Here is an 18,941-nt window from a genome sequence, read left to right on the forward strand (position 1 = left end):
AAACATTGCTGGAAGAATGCACTTGGATCTGTTAACAGGAGTTGCCTCTGGCAGGAGGCCTATTCTTTATTTTATACCCCTGTACTCTTAGAAGAAGAAAAATTTTAAATCATTTTAATCTTTATTAAAATAGAAAAACTGTTGTTGAACCCCAGACAAGTGAGGAGACCGACCTCAGGCAGGGGAGGTGGAGGTGACGGTCTGCGTTCGGGAGGTGGTTCCCAGGGGGAGTCGGCGGAGCTGAGGCTCAGAATGATGGTGGCGGCTCTTGGAGTTAGGAAGCACCGGTCAGGGCGGGGGTCACTGAAGCAGGGGAAGAGGGCCTGAGGGGAGAGAAGGGGATGGCATATCATTCGTTGTTCTGAAAATTCAGTATGTTATGGGTGTGAAGTTTATCTGTCTTCTGGAAGGGGAAAAAATACAACCCTCATTCCCACAGTGGCTCATTCCCACATTCCCAGTGGCTTTCTGAACTGTAACCGAGTTTTCTCATTTTCAGCTGCTTGCCTGTTTCCCCTTCCTCCTGCATTTCACTCAGGAGGTTTTTTGAAAGTGCTAGAATCAAACAGGAACTTGAATAAAACAGGAACTTGAAAGGGTTTAATATATGTTTCTTATTGCACATGCCTAAGAAGCTGTAGTTGATGGGGTTAGTGGATTATAATGACAGTCTGCTGACCTTGGCCTGATGCTCTGTTGTTGAAGTGAGACAGTGATGACGGACTCTCCCAGGCGTGGTGCAGGCTGGGGTTCCTCCCTGACAGGAGTGCTGGGCCGTGCGGCTTTTGTGTTTGTAGGATGGCCGGGAGGTTGAGGGCGCTCGTTAAGGAGATGTTTTTAATTATTTTGGCTGCACTGGGTCTCTGTTGCTGCGCAGGCTTTCTCTCATTGCAGTGAGCAGGGCCTCCTCTTCGTTGTGGTGCAGAGACTTCTCATTGCGGTGTCTTCTCTTGCTTTGCAGCATGGGCTCTAGGCACGCGGGCTCCAGTAGTTGCAGCCTGTATCATGGTTCCGGAGCTCTAGAGCACAGGCTTAGGAGCTGTGGTGCACAGGCTCAGCTGCCCTAGAGCATGGAGGATCTTCCCGGACCAAGGCTCAAACGCGTGTCCCTTGGGTTTACCCTCTCCGCTACCAAGGCTTCTGAATGAAGTATCTTGTGATGAAGTATGTCTTGTTAAACTGTATTAACGTTAGTGAAATCTTCATAAGGCACGTTTATTCATGGCATGTGGATTCCTATTGACTGTACCACCAGGGAAGTCCAAGGAGATACGTTTTAAGGAGACTCTTCCCACCCAAGTGTCATCTGAGCCACCTGTCTCTGTTCCTCTGGAAGGAAACAGATGCTGAGTCCCAGGGACTGCAGGGGAGCGGGGCCGGGGTGGGCATGAGCCCAGGTCGGGGTTGGGGAGTGAGGACAGCAGCCTTCCCCTGGCAGATGTGTCTGGAAGACTAGAATTAAGTAGAGCTGCTGGTGACATTTTGGGGGTTCTTGGTGGAACCCCATCAAGATGCTGTCATAGTGGTATTGCAATCCAGAGTTTCTGAATGTGTTTGGCAATCTCTCCCAGCTTTGTTTTGTAAGCAGGAGCTCTCTATTCGAAGAATTCATTGACCTCCCTGTGCCATGAAAAGTGACTCAGGAGCTCTGCCCCCTCCCAGGGAAGGGGAAGTTGGGGCCAGTCTTGACACCCAGATGCAAGATGTCTCTCCTGGGCTCTAAGGTGCCTTAGAGACAGCATCTGTGTTTGTAGTGGCAGAACCTACAATTGCGAGTACTTTTTCACAGACAGCGTCTGCCTTCTTAGAAAGGTTTACCCGCTCTCACTGCCAAGGCTTGTGAACGAAGCACCTTGTGATGGAGTATTTGTTAAACCCAAATTAATGTTGGTGAAATCTTCACAAGGCATGTTTATTCATCAGGGGTTATGTGCTTTTGTCAAAAACATGCCATGGTTTAGAGGCATCATCAATAGCTCCACTGGGGGAAACAGAAAATTCTCATTGATTTTGCTTAATGGACCACTTTTTTGGTGAAAACGGAAAATATCTTCAAGTAATTTTATTAATGCCAGATTTATTTTCTGGATTTTCCTTGTCTTCAATCAACTCAAATGGAAATCATATTATTTTTCTAGTGACCCAAGTTAGTTGAAGCTTCTTTTTGTCTATTTTTTTTTTTTTTTTAATGAACTGCTTTTATGGTCTTAGGGAATTTCTTGTTTAAGGAAACTTGGATACACCAGACTCCAGTTCTCCAAACTGAGCACTGAGTCCCTCCCCTCCACAACTTAAAGTTGTGGGTCTAAAATTATAGCCAAGGCCTCCTTCACCTCTCATCTTCTTTTTTTTTTTTTTTTTAAATATTTATTTGGCTGCGCTGGGTCTTTATTATGGTAGGAGGGATCTAGTTCCCTGATCAGGGATAGAACCTGGGCCCTCTGCATTGGGAGTACAGTCTTTTTTCTTCCATATAGTGATATTGGCAAGAGTCTTTCTCTGGTGCTTGTGGGGGATGGACAGCCCCCACCCCCTTCTCAATGCTGCTGTTGGCAAACATAGTTTGTAGGTGTTTGCTATTCTTTAACAGCAGGAAGACTTTGTTACTTAAACTTTTGATGGCTGCTAATGTTTGCATATTGAAAAGCAGAGACATTACTTTGCCAACAAAGGTTCGTCTAGTCAAGGCTATGGTTTTTCCAGTGGTCACGTATGGATGTGAGAGTTGGACTGTGAAGAAAGCTGAGCGCTGAAGAATTGATGCTTTTGAACTGTGATGTTGGAGAAGACTCTTGAGAGTCCCTTGGACTGCAAGGAGATCCAACCAGTCCATTCTGAAGGAGATCAGCCCTGGGATTTCTTTGGAAGGAATGATGCTAAAGCTGAAACTCCAGTACTCTGGCCACCTCATGCGAAGAGTTGACTCATTGAAAAAGACTCTGATGCTGGGAGGGATTGGGGGCAGGAAGAGAAGGGGACGACAGAGGATGAGATGGCAGGATGGCATCACTGACTCGATGGACGTGAGTCTGAGTAAACTCCGGGAGTTGGTGATGGACAGGGAGGCCTGGCATGCTGCGATTCTTGGGGTCGCAAAGAGTCGGACACGACTGAGCAACTGAACTGAACTGAACTGACTGAATGTTTGCATGACAGCCTATATAGCATGAGGGCTTCTCTGATGGCTCAGTGGGTGAAGAATCTGCCTGCAGTGCAGGAGACACAGGAGAAATGGGTTGGATCCCTGGGTGGGGAAGATCCGCTGCAAAGGGAATGGCAACCCACTCCAGTTCTTGCCTGGAGAATTCCATGGACAGAGGAGCCTGGCGGGCTGCAGTCTTGGCACTGTTGGCTATAGCCCGCACCATTAGGGAATGAAGAGTGCCATGTTTTAAAGCATTGGCAGCCCCAAGAGATACAGAAATAGTATGAAAAGTACATTTTGGTTTTAAAAATTAAATCACTGGTCATTTTTTCTAAGGTCCATGATAATTTTCAAAGTATTAAAACTGCTCACAGAGTCAAAATACTAGCTCCCAAAGCACGGGTTTCTGCTTTGTTTTTGTGGCGGTTGGTATGTCTTGTGGTTTGCTTTTGAGGTACCAGGCGACCTGGTCACCTCAGCCGCACTTGTCTGAACTTCATTTGCCCCCAGTGGCCCCGCGGTGGTCCCCCTGACTCCTTGGTTTTCAGGAGAGACTGCCCCTGTGCCCAGCCGGCCCTGAGCCTTGTGTCCTTCCACAGGCCCGTTCATCAGCGTCGTCTTATCCAAGCTGGAGAACATGCTGGAGAACTCGCTGCACGTGAACTTGCTGCTCATTGGCATCATCACACAGCTGGCCAGCTACCCGCAGCCCCTCCTGCGCTCCTTCCTGCTCAACACCAACATGGTCTTCCAGCCCAGCGTGCGCTCCCTGTACCAGGTACCGCCCGGCCCCAGGTACCGCCTTGCCCCTGCCCTGCCCACACCTGCTGGGGACCCCGGCTGATGCACAGGCCCAGCCCCCTGCCCCGCTTCGCCCTGTATGCCTGCGCACACCTGCTGCCAGAGGCCTGGCTGATGCACAGGCCCCGCCCCCTGCCCCGCCTTGCCCTGTGCGCCTGCGCACACCTGCGGAGGCGTGGCAGATGCAAGGGCCCGGCCCCGCCCCTAGCCCCCGGTCCCGCCCCTCTCCCCTGTTCTCATTTGCTCTCCAGCCCAGTACTTTCACGCTGGTTGTGTGGATCATTCTAGACAAACTGAAGATTCGAAGCTTGTTTGATTTGATGTTTTGAGAGCACCACTCCCCCCAGAACACCCAGGCAGTTAAAACCCTGTCGTTCCTGCAGTGGGGGCTGTGCCTGACAGATGTCCTGATAACTCAGAGCAGAACTCCGTGCTGAAGTATTAGAGTCATTAGTGCTGGTTTTAACAGGTCCTCGCGTCTGTGAAGAATAAGATTGAACAGTTCGCCTCTGTGGAGAGAGACTTCCCTGGCCTCCTCATACAGGCCCAGCAATACCTGCTCTTCCGCGTGGACCTCTCCGATCCGAGCCCCGAGACACCCACCAAAGGTCAGCGGGTCCTCCCCTGTCCCTCCCTGTCAGCAGCTCCTGTTCCCCCAGCTTCCCGACTTGGGGTCCTGGGTGCTGCACCAGCTCCTGGATGCTAAAAGCATCTCAAAAGAAAAAAAAAATCTCAGAAAATATTTCCCTTTTCACCCTGAGTGTCCTTACACCAAAAGGAAGGTCTGCTCCACCCATACGCAGCCTGGTCCCACTTTGGAGGCTCTAGCAAGGCATTTGTTTTCCTAACGTAGGGTAGTTCAGGGCAGGACTGATGTGGGAGCTGTTTCTAGAATGAATGACTTGGCACGTGTGGGCCAGAAAGAAGCCTTATGTGCATATTGTTTGGTTGGTGCTACCCCAAGGAGGGCATCCATTTTATTTATTGTGTTTTCAGAGACTTTTGAGCCCCAAATAAATGTGCTTCAGGGCTCCAGAAGGTGAAAGCCGTTCATCTGGGCTCCAGAAGGTGAAAGCCGTTCATCTGGAGCAAGAGAAGTAAAGTTTATGTGCACCTTAAACCTTCCAAGATGCCTTTCCATGGGCTCTGGAGGGCTGGCCGATCAGGTGGCACAGGAACCCGAGGACTGGCCACGGGGCCTGGGGAAAGGGCTGCCCAGCCTTGATTAAGCTCTGGTCACACAGATTTGACAACAGCTGTCTCTCTTCCTGAGCTGGCTTCTGTTCATCTCCCTTGAGACAAGTCAGGCTTCTCTGTGGCTGGTGGACAACAGAGAGCAGGGCTGTTGGTCTGGGCTAAAGCACGTGATGGGAAACAAGATGTGGAGTGAGAAGCAGGAATGTAATTCAGAGCAGTGTTACACCACTGAGGGAAGCTGGGAAGGCCCGGCCCTCTGACGGCACGCCCTGGCCACCGTGTAGCTGTCTGTTCTTGGTTACTTGTCTTCATGGGACTTAGGCCTCGACTCTCAAGTGAAGCTTTGTCTTCTGTCTCTTGAGTTCTTTCTGACTGCAGAATTCAGGGTGTGAAAGGTGATTAGAACACTACAAGACAGACTCTGAGAGAAAGGGAGCCCTGTGCCCCTGGTGAAGTGAGGGGGAGGCTTCAAGCACAGGCCATGGAGAAGAGCAGGTGGCCAGTCTTGGATGGAGGGGAGCCCCCGTCTGTGGAAGGTGGGCTGCAGGTTCCCTGCGGCCTCTGCTAGCCTCATGCCCGTCAGCCTGGTGGCTTGTCCCTCCTGGCAGGGGGCATGCTGCTGTGACTCACCCTGCGGGAGCGGTGTGCCAGTTAGCTTTTGTGCATAATAAACCACCGCAAAAGACTCCAGATACAGTGATCCCACACGCTCATGAGTCTGTGTGGTTGCCAGGTTGATCTGCTGCTCTGGGTGAGCATGGCTGACGCTGGCAGCACTTGCTCAGTGTGGCTGGGCGTCTGGGATGGCCTGGCTCACACCGGTGGCTGCTGGCTGGGGCGATGGGGTGATGAGGGTCTGTGTTACTCATCATCCAGTGGGTTTGCCCTGGCTTGGCAGCTTCATGGCTGTCAGGTAGCGGGAGCAGAAGACACAGTCTCTTGAAGCCCCAGATGGGGACCCCCCCACCTAACAGGTTGATTCTGCTGCATTGTCGGCCAAGCCACTGGGTCAGCCCAGCTGCAGGAGTGGAGCAGACCCCCCGACCCCGGATGGGATGATCATGGGATGCGGGATCATGGCCATGTGCAGCCTCCAGACAGAAGGCAACTCAAGTCTTGTGCTGTGCTCTGGGCTTGGTCTTTATTTGTACTTTGCAGTTTGCAAGGTGCCTTCATAGACAGTTTTCCTTTTCAGACAGCAGTGTGCAGTGGACATGCAAGGTACTGTTAGCTCGTTTTCATAGAAGGAGGCTGAAGGTATTGGCCCAGAGAGGTCGGCCAGGTGCCTGGTTCAGAGAGCCTGAGGGCTTATGCCCTGACCGGCCTCCTGGACCCACACAATCCTGGTGACGGTGGTGGGCTTGGGGTGGAGGGGTCCCTGAAACCCTGTGCTCCGTCCTGGCTTCAGACTGTGTGACGGTGGTGGCTGCTGGATATGTGCCCAGGGGCTCTTGTTTCCGCCTCATAAGGTGGTCAGTTAGGCAGCTGTGGCGGATGATTTCTAAGGCCTGTGACTCTCAGGGGACGTTGACTTGTAGGAAGTGTCTCTTGGGATAGAAGACTCCCCTTTGATGGAGTTTTTCAGATTAACCTCCTAATTAACCTCTTTCAGGTTTGCAAAGTGACAGCTCCCTTCAACTTTAAAAATCTTTCAACTCACAGAATGACCAAGGTCTCTGTCCCTTGTACAAACTGACTCGTGTGTGATATGATTGCTTATAGATGAGATGGGCCTGGGAGCCTGGTTCTCACAGGGGCGCAGAACAGCGAGCGATCAGAATCCCGTGAGAGGCGCATACTGGGGAGTCTAGTGTCTGTGCTCCTTGTCTGACGCCATTGCGGAGGTGCAGGGTAACTCACTTCTCTAACTTCTCCAGTCTTCCAGCAGTATCCTGACAACCGTTTGCTGTGGCCTTTCAGACCCAGGGCAACAGTTTAGGAAGCCACTCCCGGTTCTGGCATTTATACTTCCTTTCCTTCCTACTTCTCCTCTGGGTGCTGTGCCTGCACACTGGGCCATTTTCCAAGGGGTGTATGGTTCATGGACCTGCAGCCTGAGCTGCCCCGTCACGCAGGCCCAGGTGAAACCAGCCTCCTCACTAACGCTTTGATCAGTCTGGGTGGACTTCTGTGCTGAAACAGTGTCACTCTCGAGCCTCGTGGTCTGTGAACCCCAGCCACTTGCCAGGCATTTCATGTTTCGCTCAAATACAAATTCCAAACCACAAAGGTGGTATTTTCTGTTATTTACGTATAGAGTCCTTTCACTGACTGCTAGTTCTGGAGGGGTCAGGTAGGTATTATTTCCATTTTACGGAAAAGGAAACCGAGCCATTATGTGACTAGCTGGTTGCCAGGTAGGGACCATAACTTGAGTCTCCTTGTTTTTGAGTTGAGTTTGACTCAAGGAAAGAACCATGAGTTCTCTATGCTGCTGGGACAGAACCACTGCCAGGACTTCTGCTGGGCTTCTGCCTCCCTCACTGGGCATGCCCCCGTCTTCATCAGTGAAGACAGTGTTAATTCTTGGGTTGAAGCTGGGTAAATGAGGCTTAGCGATGACACTTAAAACTCATGGATCAAGCTAGATAAATGATCCACAAAAAGCCCTTTCGGGGAAAGAGTAAGTTTGAAAGAGAAAGATGGAGATGAGGGAGTGAACCAGCTCCAGGGAGCTGAGGTGCAGGGAGCAGCTGACAATGGCGGGTTCCTCCCCTCATTCATTCAGCAAATGTCTGTTAGCTGTTCTGTGGATGAGTGTGGTGGGGGGGCGGGCATGAAGGACACAGTGTTTAGGGGCTCAGCTCTTAGGAACTTCAAAGTCTTAACAGAGGACAAAGAACAGAAACAGCACCACCAGGCTGAAGGGCCCTGCAGACCCCAGCTGGTAAATAAAATGAGTGGGAGGCTCCAACAGGGGGTCACTTCCAAGGGCAGGAAGCACAAGTGGTTTATAGAGTCAGTGGCAACTGAATTGATGGCAGTGTGATGGCTGTCACTTACCAAGAGGTCCTTGTGCGCGTTATACCTGTTGACTCCATCTTTCTGTGAGTCTGTGAGAAATGAGGCCAGTAAAGTACAGAGAGGTAAACCACCTCGCCTGATGTCCCTCAGCCAGGACGTGGCCGAGTCTGTGCCCTTAACCACGGTTCTGGTACTTCTTAAACCTGGTGAGCCTTAGGTGTGCAGACACGGGAGGGAGTGCCAGGTGGGGCCCAGCATGTGCAGTGTGGGTCGGTCTGCTGCCTGGGTCCCATCTCCCTGGGAATCCCGGCTGGCCTCCTGGCTGGGCCCCGCCACGTCCCTGAGAGCTGGGTGCTGTGGCACTGGGGGCGGGTGTCGCTCCGGCGTGGCCCCCAGGCTGGGGGCTGGCTGTGTCCCCAGGGACGTCAGCGCTCTGTCCTCACTCTCTTGTCAAGGCACAGTGTGAGTTTCTGCTGAAAGGCAGCAGATTCTCAACAACCTCCCCAGTTCTTTATGGCATGAGCTGTGATAAGCTTTAATCTAAAAGGATATTTAAAGCAGTAGAGTGGAGGATTTTTTTTTAACACTAAAGACGATAGTAGTGAGATGTGGAAAGTACTATAAATGTCAGGAATTTTTAGTACCATAGTTAAGCAACACTCTGAGAAGAATGTTGAGAAATGGGGCTGAATTCTAAAAAGCAGCCAAAATAATGAAGAGCTTGAATATAATGATTTATAAGGAGTAATGAGTCTGTTGGAGAGGGGCGCGGAGGAAGACATAAATAATTCCTATCGATATGGAGATCTTCAGGAATTAAATAGGTAAGCTGAACCATTTTAATTGGTAAACTGATGCAATATGAAAATGCAAATCACTTGGATATACAAAATTTGGTTCATATCATCTTGGACGAACATTATTGAAACTGAGATTGAAACTCCTGGAAACCTTGCTTGAATGGAAGGTCCAAGCCACCTGCTGCGAGATGCCCGTGGTGGTGGAGAGCTCCCAGTCTGGTCTTATGAGCATTCAGCTTCCTCTCCATCATTCCAGCCTCGAAAAGGCTTCATCCATTTTGTTCCTCCCAAAGGCTGGAGGTCCCACCCAGAAGGGGCTGGGATCGGGGCAGGAAGCCCTGGAGGCCGGAGCCCTGTGCCCAGGCAGCGTGGTGTGTGTGACTCAGGCCGCCTTGCACAGCCCTGCGAGGTGGTCAGGGCTCAGCTGGCAAAGGGAGGGTGGTCACCCCGACCCCAGGAGGCATGGAGGGTCGGTGTCCCTGTTGTCCTGCGTCTTCACTTGGCTGACTCGGCGGGAGGAGACGCCTTTTCCCTTTCCCCTTCGTCTCGCCCCAGGCGCAGAGGGTTCCTGATGAACCTATATTCTTGCCACAGTTTCTTCTTGTAGAGCCTCATATAGGAATTGGGATAAAACTCTCATTACATGCCTGATGCTGGAGCTGATCTGCTGGGTGGATCTGAGTGTCTCAGAGGGAAGTAGAGGGGGGCTCTTTAGGCTGCAGTCAGAGTGGGAACTGAACGTCCGCACCCCCTCCCCCACTTCCAGCACGCACACGTCACTTAAGGGCAGACAGAAGGGCTCCAGGAGGCTCCTCACCACGGCTGCCTGCCTTCTGGTTTCAGATCCCGTTCAGGACGCCTCCAGGACAGGAAGCGGCAAGAACTTTTTGGATGGCCCCCCAAAAGTGCTTCAGCCTTTCCTGACGAACAGAGCCAAGGTGGTGGGGGCGCCCCCCAGCCTGCCCCCACCGGTGCGGGACACCATGCTAGCAGCCGCCCTCTTCCCTGAGTTCCTGAAGGAGCTGGCTGCCCTGGCCCAGGAACACTCCATCCTCTGCTGCAGGATCCTGGGCGACCCGGACGACGCCTGCTGGTAGTCTGGAAGTCTGGTTCTGGTTTTCTGCGGTGTTAGTCTTGACTGAATGTTGAATGCAAAGCTGCTTATAGACATCTCTACTTGGAGACTTCCTGACGATACTTGATTTTGGGGGAGGGGGGCCTTCTCTGCACCTCCTCTCTCTCCAGCCAGGCTTCCCCACCTTGTCTTCCCACTAACGTGGTTGCTCCTTTGGCAGGCTTTCTGGGCTCCGTTTTTCTTCCTCCTCAAGAGGTCTTGGTCCTTATCCTCCCATTCCTTTGAGTAGGAGCGTAGGTTCTGCCTTGCAGCAATAGGTCACACCCAGCAATCACCAGGGGTCAGTGACTTCTGGAGGTGCCCGTGCCAGAGGGCTGGCCCTCCAGCAGCACGTGAACACGTGCCTGCCCCTGCTGCCTTCCGCATCGTGGCCCCCCTACAAAGGGAGGAGTAAAGACGGAGCCCCTCTTGCCCCCAACACAAGCCCGGATCATCCGTCCTTTTGCGTTTTGCTTGCACCACGTGTACTCCATCAACACGCTGCCTTACGGTGCAGGCAGATCCACTGGCCTCAGCTCTCTGCCCAGGAAGTCAGGCACAGCTGGAGAGAATGTGGGATGCAGGGAAATGTCTTCTTGCTTGAGAGCTTTCTTTACTCACTGTATCGCCACCTAAACACTGAAAATAGCCTTATTTTAGTAAGATTTGCACACAATGAACTCTGCCTATGCAAACTGTTACTTTGGTTTTTAGGACTCTGATCAACCCTATGAACAAAGCATGGTATCTGATGCTTATGTAAGAAGACAAGCATTGTTATTTTTTTAAGTGTTTTATGAAAAACTGATTCATTTGTGAAACTATCTCATGGTGGGTATTTTTGGGGAGTATGGAGTGGGGGAAAGGATAAAGGTAAATTAAATACAATCTGTACAAACCTTGGTAATTATTTAAAAATCTGTTTGCTTTTTCTAATGTGTTGCACTTTGTAGAGAAACAGGGACTGCACAGCCTCTGGGAACTGGGATTTAAGGGCCAGCAGGTCATAGGGAGCCCCGCCAAGCCAAGTGCCTGCTGGGGCCTCGCTCTGCACAGAAACGCTGCCTTCTGAGTAATGGGGCTCATTAGACGGCCCCATCATGATGTACTAGCGCATCTCTGCTCTGCAGCCCACTCCGCCAGGCGTAATTATACTCAGAGCCTTGGTCTACTCCCACGGAGAGGGAGACGCACACAAAATAATTGTGGGCTAAAAAAAACAAGACCATAAACAACCGATATTCATGGATGTTATTAGGTTCCACTGCCCTGTTCTGTGTGCAGGCGAGAAGCGTGAACTAGGATGAGCTCTGTTTGGAAGGAAATTGGAAGCCCCGGGCCTCTCCTCCTTGTGGGTGTCTTGCTGAGACCCTGGCAGCAGTGCCTCAGGAGCGCCGGTGTGGTTTTAATCAGGCCCTAGTATAGCAGGGGCATGAAGGAGAAAAGCGCATGAGATGCTGCAGAGCTGAGGCTGCCATTGTGTTCAGGGACCTCGAAGCAGCTCTGTATCCGAAGCGGGCAAGTCCCCCAGGGATGAGGCCCCTGGAGCCGCGGCTGGGGCCAGGTGGCTCCTCGGAGCCAGCCTCACAGTCCTCCAGGTCCAGGCAAGGAACCAGTGATACCGATTTGCTGGGCATTCTGACTTCCGGTTTGCCTACCCGGCTGAGGGGCACACTGGCCTGCTTTTGGCTTCCCAGCGCCCACTCGTATTTGCACAAGTTTCCACTGGAAAACAAAGTGTCTCGGAGGCGGAGAGAGAGGAACGGAAAGATGGCGTTTCGGCTGTAACTTATTACCTTCCAGCTTTGCTTTGCATAAGTTATCTACCTTCCAGTTTGGACTCACTGGGTATATAAGATGCTCAAGTTGCCTCCGGAAGCCATACCCTTTAGCTTTCTGGTGTGATTTACACTTCTCTCCGTCATCTGGTGATGGTGTGGAGTCTTTTTCTTGCTTTATTACAGAAAACTACAGTCCTCTATGTGGAAGGTGCCCCCTGGGGAAGAATATGTATTTTAAAATAGATACTGAAGTAGACTTCAAGGAGGACGGAGGTGACCCGAGTGTGAGTGAGAGGCAGGAGGATTAACTCCCGTGGTAGGTTCTGGTAGCGAGCCCACATGCCAGCCCTGTCTGTCTGGAGGCAGACACCAGTTTGGGTTTCTGGATCCATTGCAGCCCTCGACCGAGTGTTATGTCCAGGGTTTCTCAAAATGAAGTCAGAAAATGAACCTGGAAATACATTCGTGGGAACGGGTGAACTTCTGCAGTCGAGGGGGAACAGCCAGGTGGGCTGGGCAAGGATGTTTGGGGGTGGGTTGGCCGTGCGTGAGGCACACGAGAGGCCGGAAGCTGAATTAGAAGAGCAGCCCTGAGGAGTCTGGAGACATGGACGCTGTCCAGGCAGACACAGATGAATGGCAGCGGGTGGTGATGGGAACCCTTGCTGGGAAAAATCTTGGTACTGAAGTAGATGGACTTCCCGGGTGGCATTAGTGGTAAAGACCTGCCTGCCAGTGCAGGAGACGTTAAGAGACGCGGGTTTGATCCCTGGGTCAGGAAGATCCCCTGGAGAAAGGCATGGCACCCCACTGCAGTACTCTTGCCTGGAGAACCCCATGGACAGAGGAGCCTGGTGGGCTACAGTCCATGGGGTTGCAGAGAGACATGACTGAGTGACTCATCTCACACAATGAAGAAGAATATTCTAGTCATAAAGTAGCAGGTGGGATGTTTAGAAATCTCCTTTGCAATGAGATTGGGGAAGCATTTTGAATGATACTGGGCATGCTGTAAAATGTTCTTGCAGGGCCGCTTTACCACGTGGTGGGCCCCCGCATCAGCCGCTGTGCTGCGGGCTGGAAGGCTCAGTGGGCACGGGCTTCGGTGCTGCCCAGGTTGGGGTCCCTGTGTCAGGCCTGGTGGTCCCGGGCAGCAGAGGTGAGTCAAGTTCCTGCAGTAGCACATCCTTCACTGAGATTCATAATTCAGAGTCTGATCTGAAGTTCTAGATGAACTGGGTTTTGTGGTTCAAAGTATATGAGAGCACTGGGATATTTTAAAATTGATTTTTGGAAATAGCCAAGTAAATGTTTTTAAAATTTTAAAGCAATTCCAAGTTGAGTTTAGCCTAAAATACAATTTTACGGACTAAAGTACAGAGTCCCAGACATGAAATGGCAATGCTGGAGTAACCAGAGATGTGTGTTTTTTAGTAGGTACTTCCTTTTCCTGGTATTTAGAGGAAATGGTCCCCATTTTACTTAGTAAAATACTTTCAGGTACTAGGATTGGAATCAGTGTCTCCGTAACATGTAGGAAGGGGCTGTTTATTCCCCCGTGGGTCCTCAGGGGTACCTTTTCCTCAGCAAGTGGCTTTTATTTAGGCCTGCTGCAGTGGTTGATTTCAAGCCATTAAGACATCCTGGGGCCAGGGTAATGGGGGAGCGTGTCCTCTTAGGTACAGAATCTAGAAACAGACACGGTGCTCGGGGCTGAGAGTTGTTTTTGTTGTCTCTGGCTCAGCCTGGTTGCACAGTCCACGTGGCTGGGCTTCCCGCTGGGTCCAGAGGTTTGGGACTGCGGGTGGGCTGCCTGATCCGAACGTGGGTCAGTGTGTCTCGGCTGCTCTACAGGATGTGCGGCTGGGGCAGGGGTGGGACGTGCCACAGGCAGAAGGGTGAACGTCTGCAGTGCACGCCCAACCTCACGTGGGGGCGGGCGGGTCAATGTGGTCACTAATCATCAGCTACGCGTTTACTGAATGGCCGGCACACTCAGCCATTTAAATGAAGGACATTATTGCAGGTCAGCTATTACTGCGCCTGAAGCAAACAGCCCACCCACTGGAAAAGACTCTGATGCTGCAAAGACTGATGGCAGGTCAAGGGGACAGCAGAGGATGAGACGATTAGCTAGCATCACTGACTCAATGGACATGAACTTGAGTTCAGTGGACACCAAACTCTGGGAGATGGTGATGGACAGGGAAGCCTGGTGTGCTGCAGTCCAGGGGTCGCAAGAGTGAGATGTGACTCAGCGACCAGGCAGAACAGTGCTCCTGCACCTGCTGCCTGAAGTCACTGGCCAGCTGGGTGTAATCTGGCTCGCCCCACACCCCAGCCAGCTTAGTGGTATTAGCTCTTCCTGAATAGCAGGCCTCTGTAGCCCAAGCTTCCGGTCGTTGAAGATATTCTCGACCCCTTCTTGCTTCAGCCATCAGTCTGTAAATCACACAACACTAACTCTCCATCTAAAACAGCCTAAGATAGAACACTATCAAACAAGTTTATACTCTACTCTTAAATCACATCACGGAGGAAACATTTTAAGAAAATGGAGCTGATTCCCCACCCCCCCACCCCCCCCTTTGAGTGACCATCATAAACCTAAATGCTTTAGAAAGAGCTCTCGAAAGACTAAGAATTGTTTCAGGATAACTTTGCCTCAGTAAATCCTCTCTATATTCAGGCTTTTAATTAGGCCATTCCTTGTGCTGGAGAACAGATCATCCTGGCAGCTCATTAACAGGATAAACAGGGCTCCGGTAAAAAATTTTCCCTGAGGCTTTGCGGCGACAAAGTTCTTTGGCTTTGCACTTGCAGTCCTGAGATGGGACCGGTTTTAGCTGAGCCTGCCCCTCCCTGCCCCCACGTCCCCCACGAGGAACAAGGCTGCCAGCAGCGTGCACACAGCCCTCAGGCATCTGGGGGGACCTGGGCTTTACTGTGTCCTTTCACAACCTGACAAGGGAGACGGCAGCTCTTGGGCCAGATCACGCATTTCACGGGCTGAGGCTGCAGAAGTCTGTGCTGCTTGGGGTGGCAGCTGACTTTTATTGGGACACGTCTAGAAAAGGCCCACCTGTAACAAGGCCCCATTCTGCCCTGCAGAGAGATTTTAAAAGAGGGAATTTGGGGTTGATGATACTATTTAAATGATCGTGGCTAAGATGCTTGACTAAGGGAGGCAGAGAGAAGATTTCAATCAGATGCTTTCCATCTGACCACCAGGGATCATCAACTCTGCTCACAAATACTCTGTGAATGCATTTGTCTAAAACCTGCTGGAGAGACATGGCAGCGATCTACGTGCTTCTTTTGGGGGTGGAAAACGATGGTCTTTCCGTTAGATTTAGTGTTCTTTTTTCCCCCAAATAGCCACTACGTAGGATCCTTGAAATGATGCTGCTGAACTCAACAGACATGAAAAATACAATTTAGGTTGTGGGTCCTGGTCATATGCTATGTACTAAACGAGCCAACTCAAAGCTTTAGGAGGGTGGTTTACCTGAAAAAAAATTCATAGTCTTCTTCCAGGTTCTCACTAATTATAAAAAAGGAGGGGGGAGCTCAGCTAAAACATCCTTGCTGCTGCTACTGCTAAGTCGCTTCAGTCGTGTCCGACTCTGCGACCCCATAGACGGCAGCCCACTAGGCTCCTCTGTCCCTGGGATTCTCCAGGCAAGAATACTGGAGTGGGTTGCAACTTTTTTCCCCCCAGGGTTGCCTACATCTTAAAAGATAGGAACAGAAGTTTACCTGGATGCAGAACCCTCGACAGAGTTAAGAAGCTCCTTCCTTGTCCTAGAATTTAAAAGCCCAGAGGTTGGAGGCACCCACCTCTCATACGAAAGGGCCCCCACAAAAGGCAATCTTTTTTCTTTCTTCTGGCTGTGAGACGTGGGGGATCTTAGTTCCCTGACCAGGGATCAAACCCACACCCCCTGCAGTGGAAGCACGGAGGCTTAACCCCTGGACTGCCAGGGAAGTCCCTGTCCATTAATTTAGTTTTATAAATCTAGTGAACTTTTACTAAAAACGGACTCTGTGCCTGGTAGCATGCTAAGCCCTCCCCTCCTGCCTGAACCAGCCAGAGCACACACCTGGAGCAGGCCCGCCGGGAAGCCAGTCTCCCAGCCCGCCCCTCTCCCGGCGTACAGGTGTGTGCATTCCAGTGACAGACGCGATCGCTTCACCTGTGGCGCCAGCTCATCCATTTTAATGAGATTTCCCCCAGAAAAGCAGACCACCAGACTAAATTCACACTCATGCAAAAATGCATTTAACACTGTATTTCGTTGAAGCCCTTTTTACAAGTAGAGCCACATGTGAATTTCTTAGGGCGTTACATAAAGATCGTATTTCAAATCTCTAGTCAGGCTCCAAGTAAGATATCAGCTGTGTTTTTCTTTTCCTATTAGCAGTTGTAACAACATAATCTGATTTTTTGGATTTTGGAAGTGGGCATTCAAGATAACGGGCAGTTGTCAGAGCCGGACGATAATCAGCAGAGATCAGCAGTGTTAAACTGAGGCAACCGGTTTATAACCCTGTATGTTTCATGTGGATGACACGTTTCTGCTTCACTAAATGTTACAGTGTGTTCACCACCAAGGGCTGTTTCTGCCGCAGCCAGACAGCTGACCCCCTTTTACCCATTTCCTTCTCTCTGCCCCCCACCCTCACCCCAGCAATGGCATTTTTCTCCAAAATGATCAGTCCATAATACAGTTTACATATGACACAATATTATTGGTAAATGGTCTTCATTCAACTGTCCCCACCCCTCTCCAGTCCCATTCAAGTCAGCCCTTGATTTAAAATGGTCTGCAAAGGTTGGCTAGTGCTTTCTGTAAAGTCTGATGACCAAGAAGCCAGATCTTTGGTGAAAATGGAGTTTGGAAAACAAAACTGAACTCTTACTGTTTCTTACAAAATCATGCTGCTGCCAGATTCCAGTCTCAGGAGCAAAGGGGTTGGGGGTCAGGGGTTGGGGACTGGCTCTGACTTTCTGTCTCAAAAGCGGCTTGATGAGCAGTTTACTGTCAGGCCCAGTGGTTTTCAGAACCGTTAACAGGACGTGCAAGGGGCACACGGCTTCCCGGGTGATGTCACATATTCTCAACACTCATTTTTTACAAAGTAAAATCTTACCTCTTCATGCCTGTCTGAAATAAACCAGATGGCTCGTTTCCTTCCTGCCCCTGCTCTTCTGGCTGGGAAGAAGGACAGTCCTCCCAATACTCCCAGTTAGGGAAATCCTGAGCCAGCGTCCACAACCAGAAGCGTGAACAGCTGAGGCGCTGGCGGGGGACAGTCTGCTCTTCTCCGGGTCCCCGCTGCCTCGGGAGCACCGCTCATGATGAAGACACTTGTCCTCTTCTCAGCACAGACAGAACTCAGTGTAAAGTCAGGGCTGCCAAAGATTTCGTCCTCTTATGTCAGCTTACTTGACATGTGCTTTTAAAAATCAGAACTTGCAAATGTGGTCTTTCACACTGAGTCAGAGGTAACAGAGGCACGAGGGGAACACAGGGGGCCCCCTGGGGAAGCAGGGAAACACTATTACTGTCCCGGGAATTGCGGTGGGGCGGGGGGGAGTGGGGGTGGAGGGCAACCCTGGGAGGTGCTCTTAACTGGACCACAGAAACCGCTAAAGGTCACAATTTCCATTTACTAGTTTGTCCTCTTACTCTTCCCAGGCAAAACAAATCAGTTTAAAGTTACAGCTTTTTTATCTCCTTATCAAACTTTTTGGCCTGAGGGTGGGGAGGGGGAGTTATCAATCAACTGCACAATCTTTGACATATAAGTTAATTTTTTATGTGATATTTCAGTATATTTTATTCATTAAATCTATTTGAAAACTGATGTTGTCTTTTTTATGGAGGAAAAAAATCCCTTATGCTCTGATCTCTGCTTTCTGGGATCCCAGAGCACTGAGTGAGCAACAACAGTTTTACTTAGTGGATGGGAGAATACCACTACTTCATGGTATTAACTAAGGCTCATACTTTCCTCTCCAACCATGAGAGCTCCCCAAACAAAATACTGCGTCCAGACCACCGTCTCTCTCCACCACTGCCCATCCCCAGCGCCTAGAATGATGCTGGGCCCAGAGGACGTGCTTACAAATGGATGAGGGCCCTGCAGAGTGAGATGTCGTCCTAGGAGGTACAGCATCTGAGAGTGTGCGCGCTCAGTGTCACCGCGTTTCTCACCGTCGACACACCTCTCCTGGAACCCTGTGATGTCCATGAAGCCTTCTGTGGAGGCGGCATCTCCAGGCGCAGGTGGGCAGGGCCTCGGACATCAGCTTGCACAGGCTCTGGCCGGGCCTTGGTAGGGGGACCCGAACCCATCAGGATGACAGCTGCCTCTCCAGCACCTCCTTGATCGCTGTTGGATCTGCTCGGCCCAGAGTCGCTTTTCGGACCAACCCAATCAGTTTGTTTATAGCTCTGGGGTTTCCCCTCTTTAGATCCATTACCTTTAAAAACAGAAATTGTTTTAGAGGGGAAAATAGAGACTCTTGCCTAAAAAAAATCCTTAATCAAGTTTGGGCTTACTGAAACAAATTTAGTTTCTTTTTTCTGTATTAGATATAAAATGAGAAGAGGACAAAGGGGAGAGGGTGACCTTTGGAGGCGGCTTCTGGGCTCCTGGCAGAGGAGGTACCTGCTCCCTGGCCTCCTGATTAAAAGGCTCCAAGGGCTGCGCACCCAGTGCCGGATCGTGAGCGCCCCTCTCCCCAAACCCTTCAGGCTCAGTGGGCCCTCATCCCCCAGCTTCCTGCCAAGAAGCTTGTTTGCTAGAAGGCAAATCCAGGAGATGGCAACGCTCCCCAAGCATCCGAGTGGGGGTGCTGGGCGGGCAGGCAGGGGCGCTGAGCGCCTGTCAAACAGCCAATGCGTCAGGGTCACCCGCCCGACCTCCTGCCCCGATCAGCACCGGCGCCTGCGCGAGCTGCACGCAGTGCCGCAGACTGAGTCTGAAACGAGAAGTGTCTTTATCAGCCACTCCAGATGAGGCTGGGAGATGGAGACTGCCGAAACCCCATGCAAGCTCATTTTCCTTATTGAGAGCTCTTCACAGAGCTGTTAGTGTCCCTGCAAGCTGATGAGTGGGTGGCATCGTTC

The 18,941-nt window shown here is 51.0% G+C and overlaps 2 protein-coding genes across 7 annotated transcripts in view; one reads left to right on the top strand and one right to left on the bottom strand.

Annotated features, from left to right (window-relative positions):
• The window catches only part of FHIP1A (FHF complex subunit HOOK interacting protein 1A), a 329,740-nt gene extending 312,067 nt beyond the window's left edge, over nucleotides 1–17,673 (top strand). For all 5 annotated transcript variants that reach the window (XM_070386654.1, XM_070386651.1, XM_070386650.1 and 2 more), the window contains 3 exons: nucleotides 3,745–3,923; nucleotides 4,416–4,554; nucleotides 9,751–17,673. In XM_070386654.1, the coding sequence (XP_070242755.1) occupies nucleotides 3,745–3,923; nucleotides 4,416–4,554; nucleotides 9,751–10,004 (572 nt within the window). In that variant the 3' untranslated portion in view covers nucleotides 10,005–17,673. The remainder of the gene's footprint in view (nucleotides 1–3,744; nucleotides 3,924–4,415; nucleotides 4,555–9,750) is intronic.
• The window catches only part of GATB (glutamyl-tRNA amidotransferase subunit B), a 103,378-nt gene continuing 101,211 nt past the window's right edge, over nucleotides 16,775–18,941 (bottom strand). For both annotated transcript variants that reach the window (XM_070386655.1, XM_005910233.3), the window contains one exon: nucleotides 16,775–18,292. In XM_070386655.1, coding sequence (XP_070242756.1) covers nucleotides 18,164–18,292 — 129 coding nt within the window. In that variant the 3' untranslated portion in view covers nucleotides 16,775–18,163. The remainder of the gene's footprint in view (nucleotides 18,293–18,941) is intronic.

The sequence above is a fragment of the Bos mutus genome, chromosome 17, assembly GCF_027580195.1.
Source record: "Bos mutus isolate GX-2022 chromosome 17, NWIPB_WYAK_1.1, whole genome shotgun sequence".
Classification (NCBI taxonomy): domain Eukaryota; kingdom Metazoa; phylum Chordata; class Mammalia; order Artiodactyla; family Bovidae; genus Bos; species Bos mutus.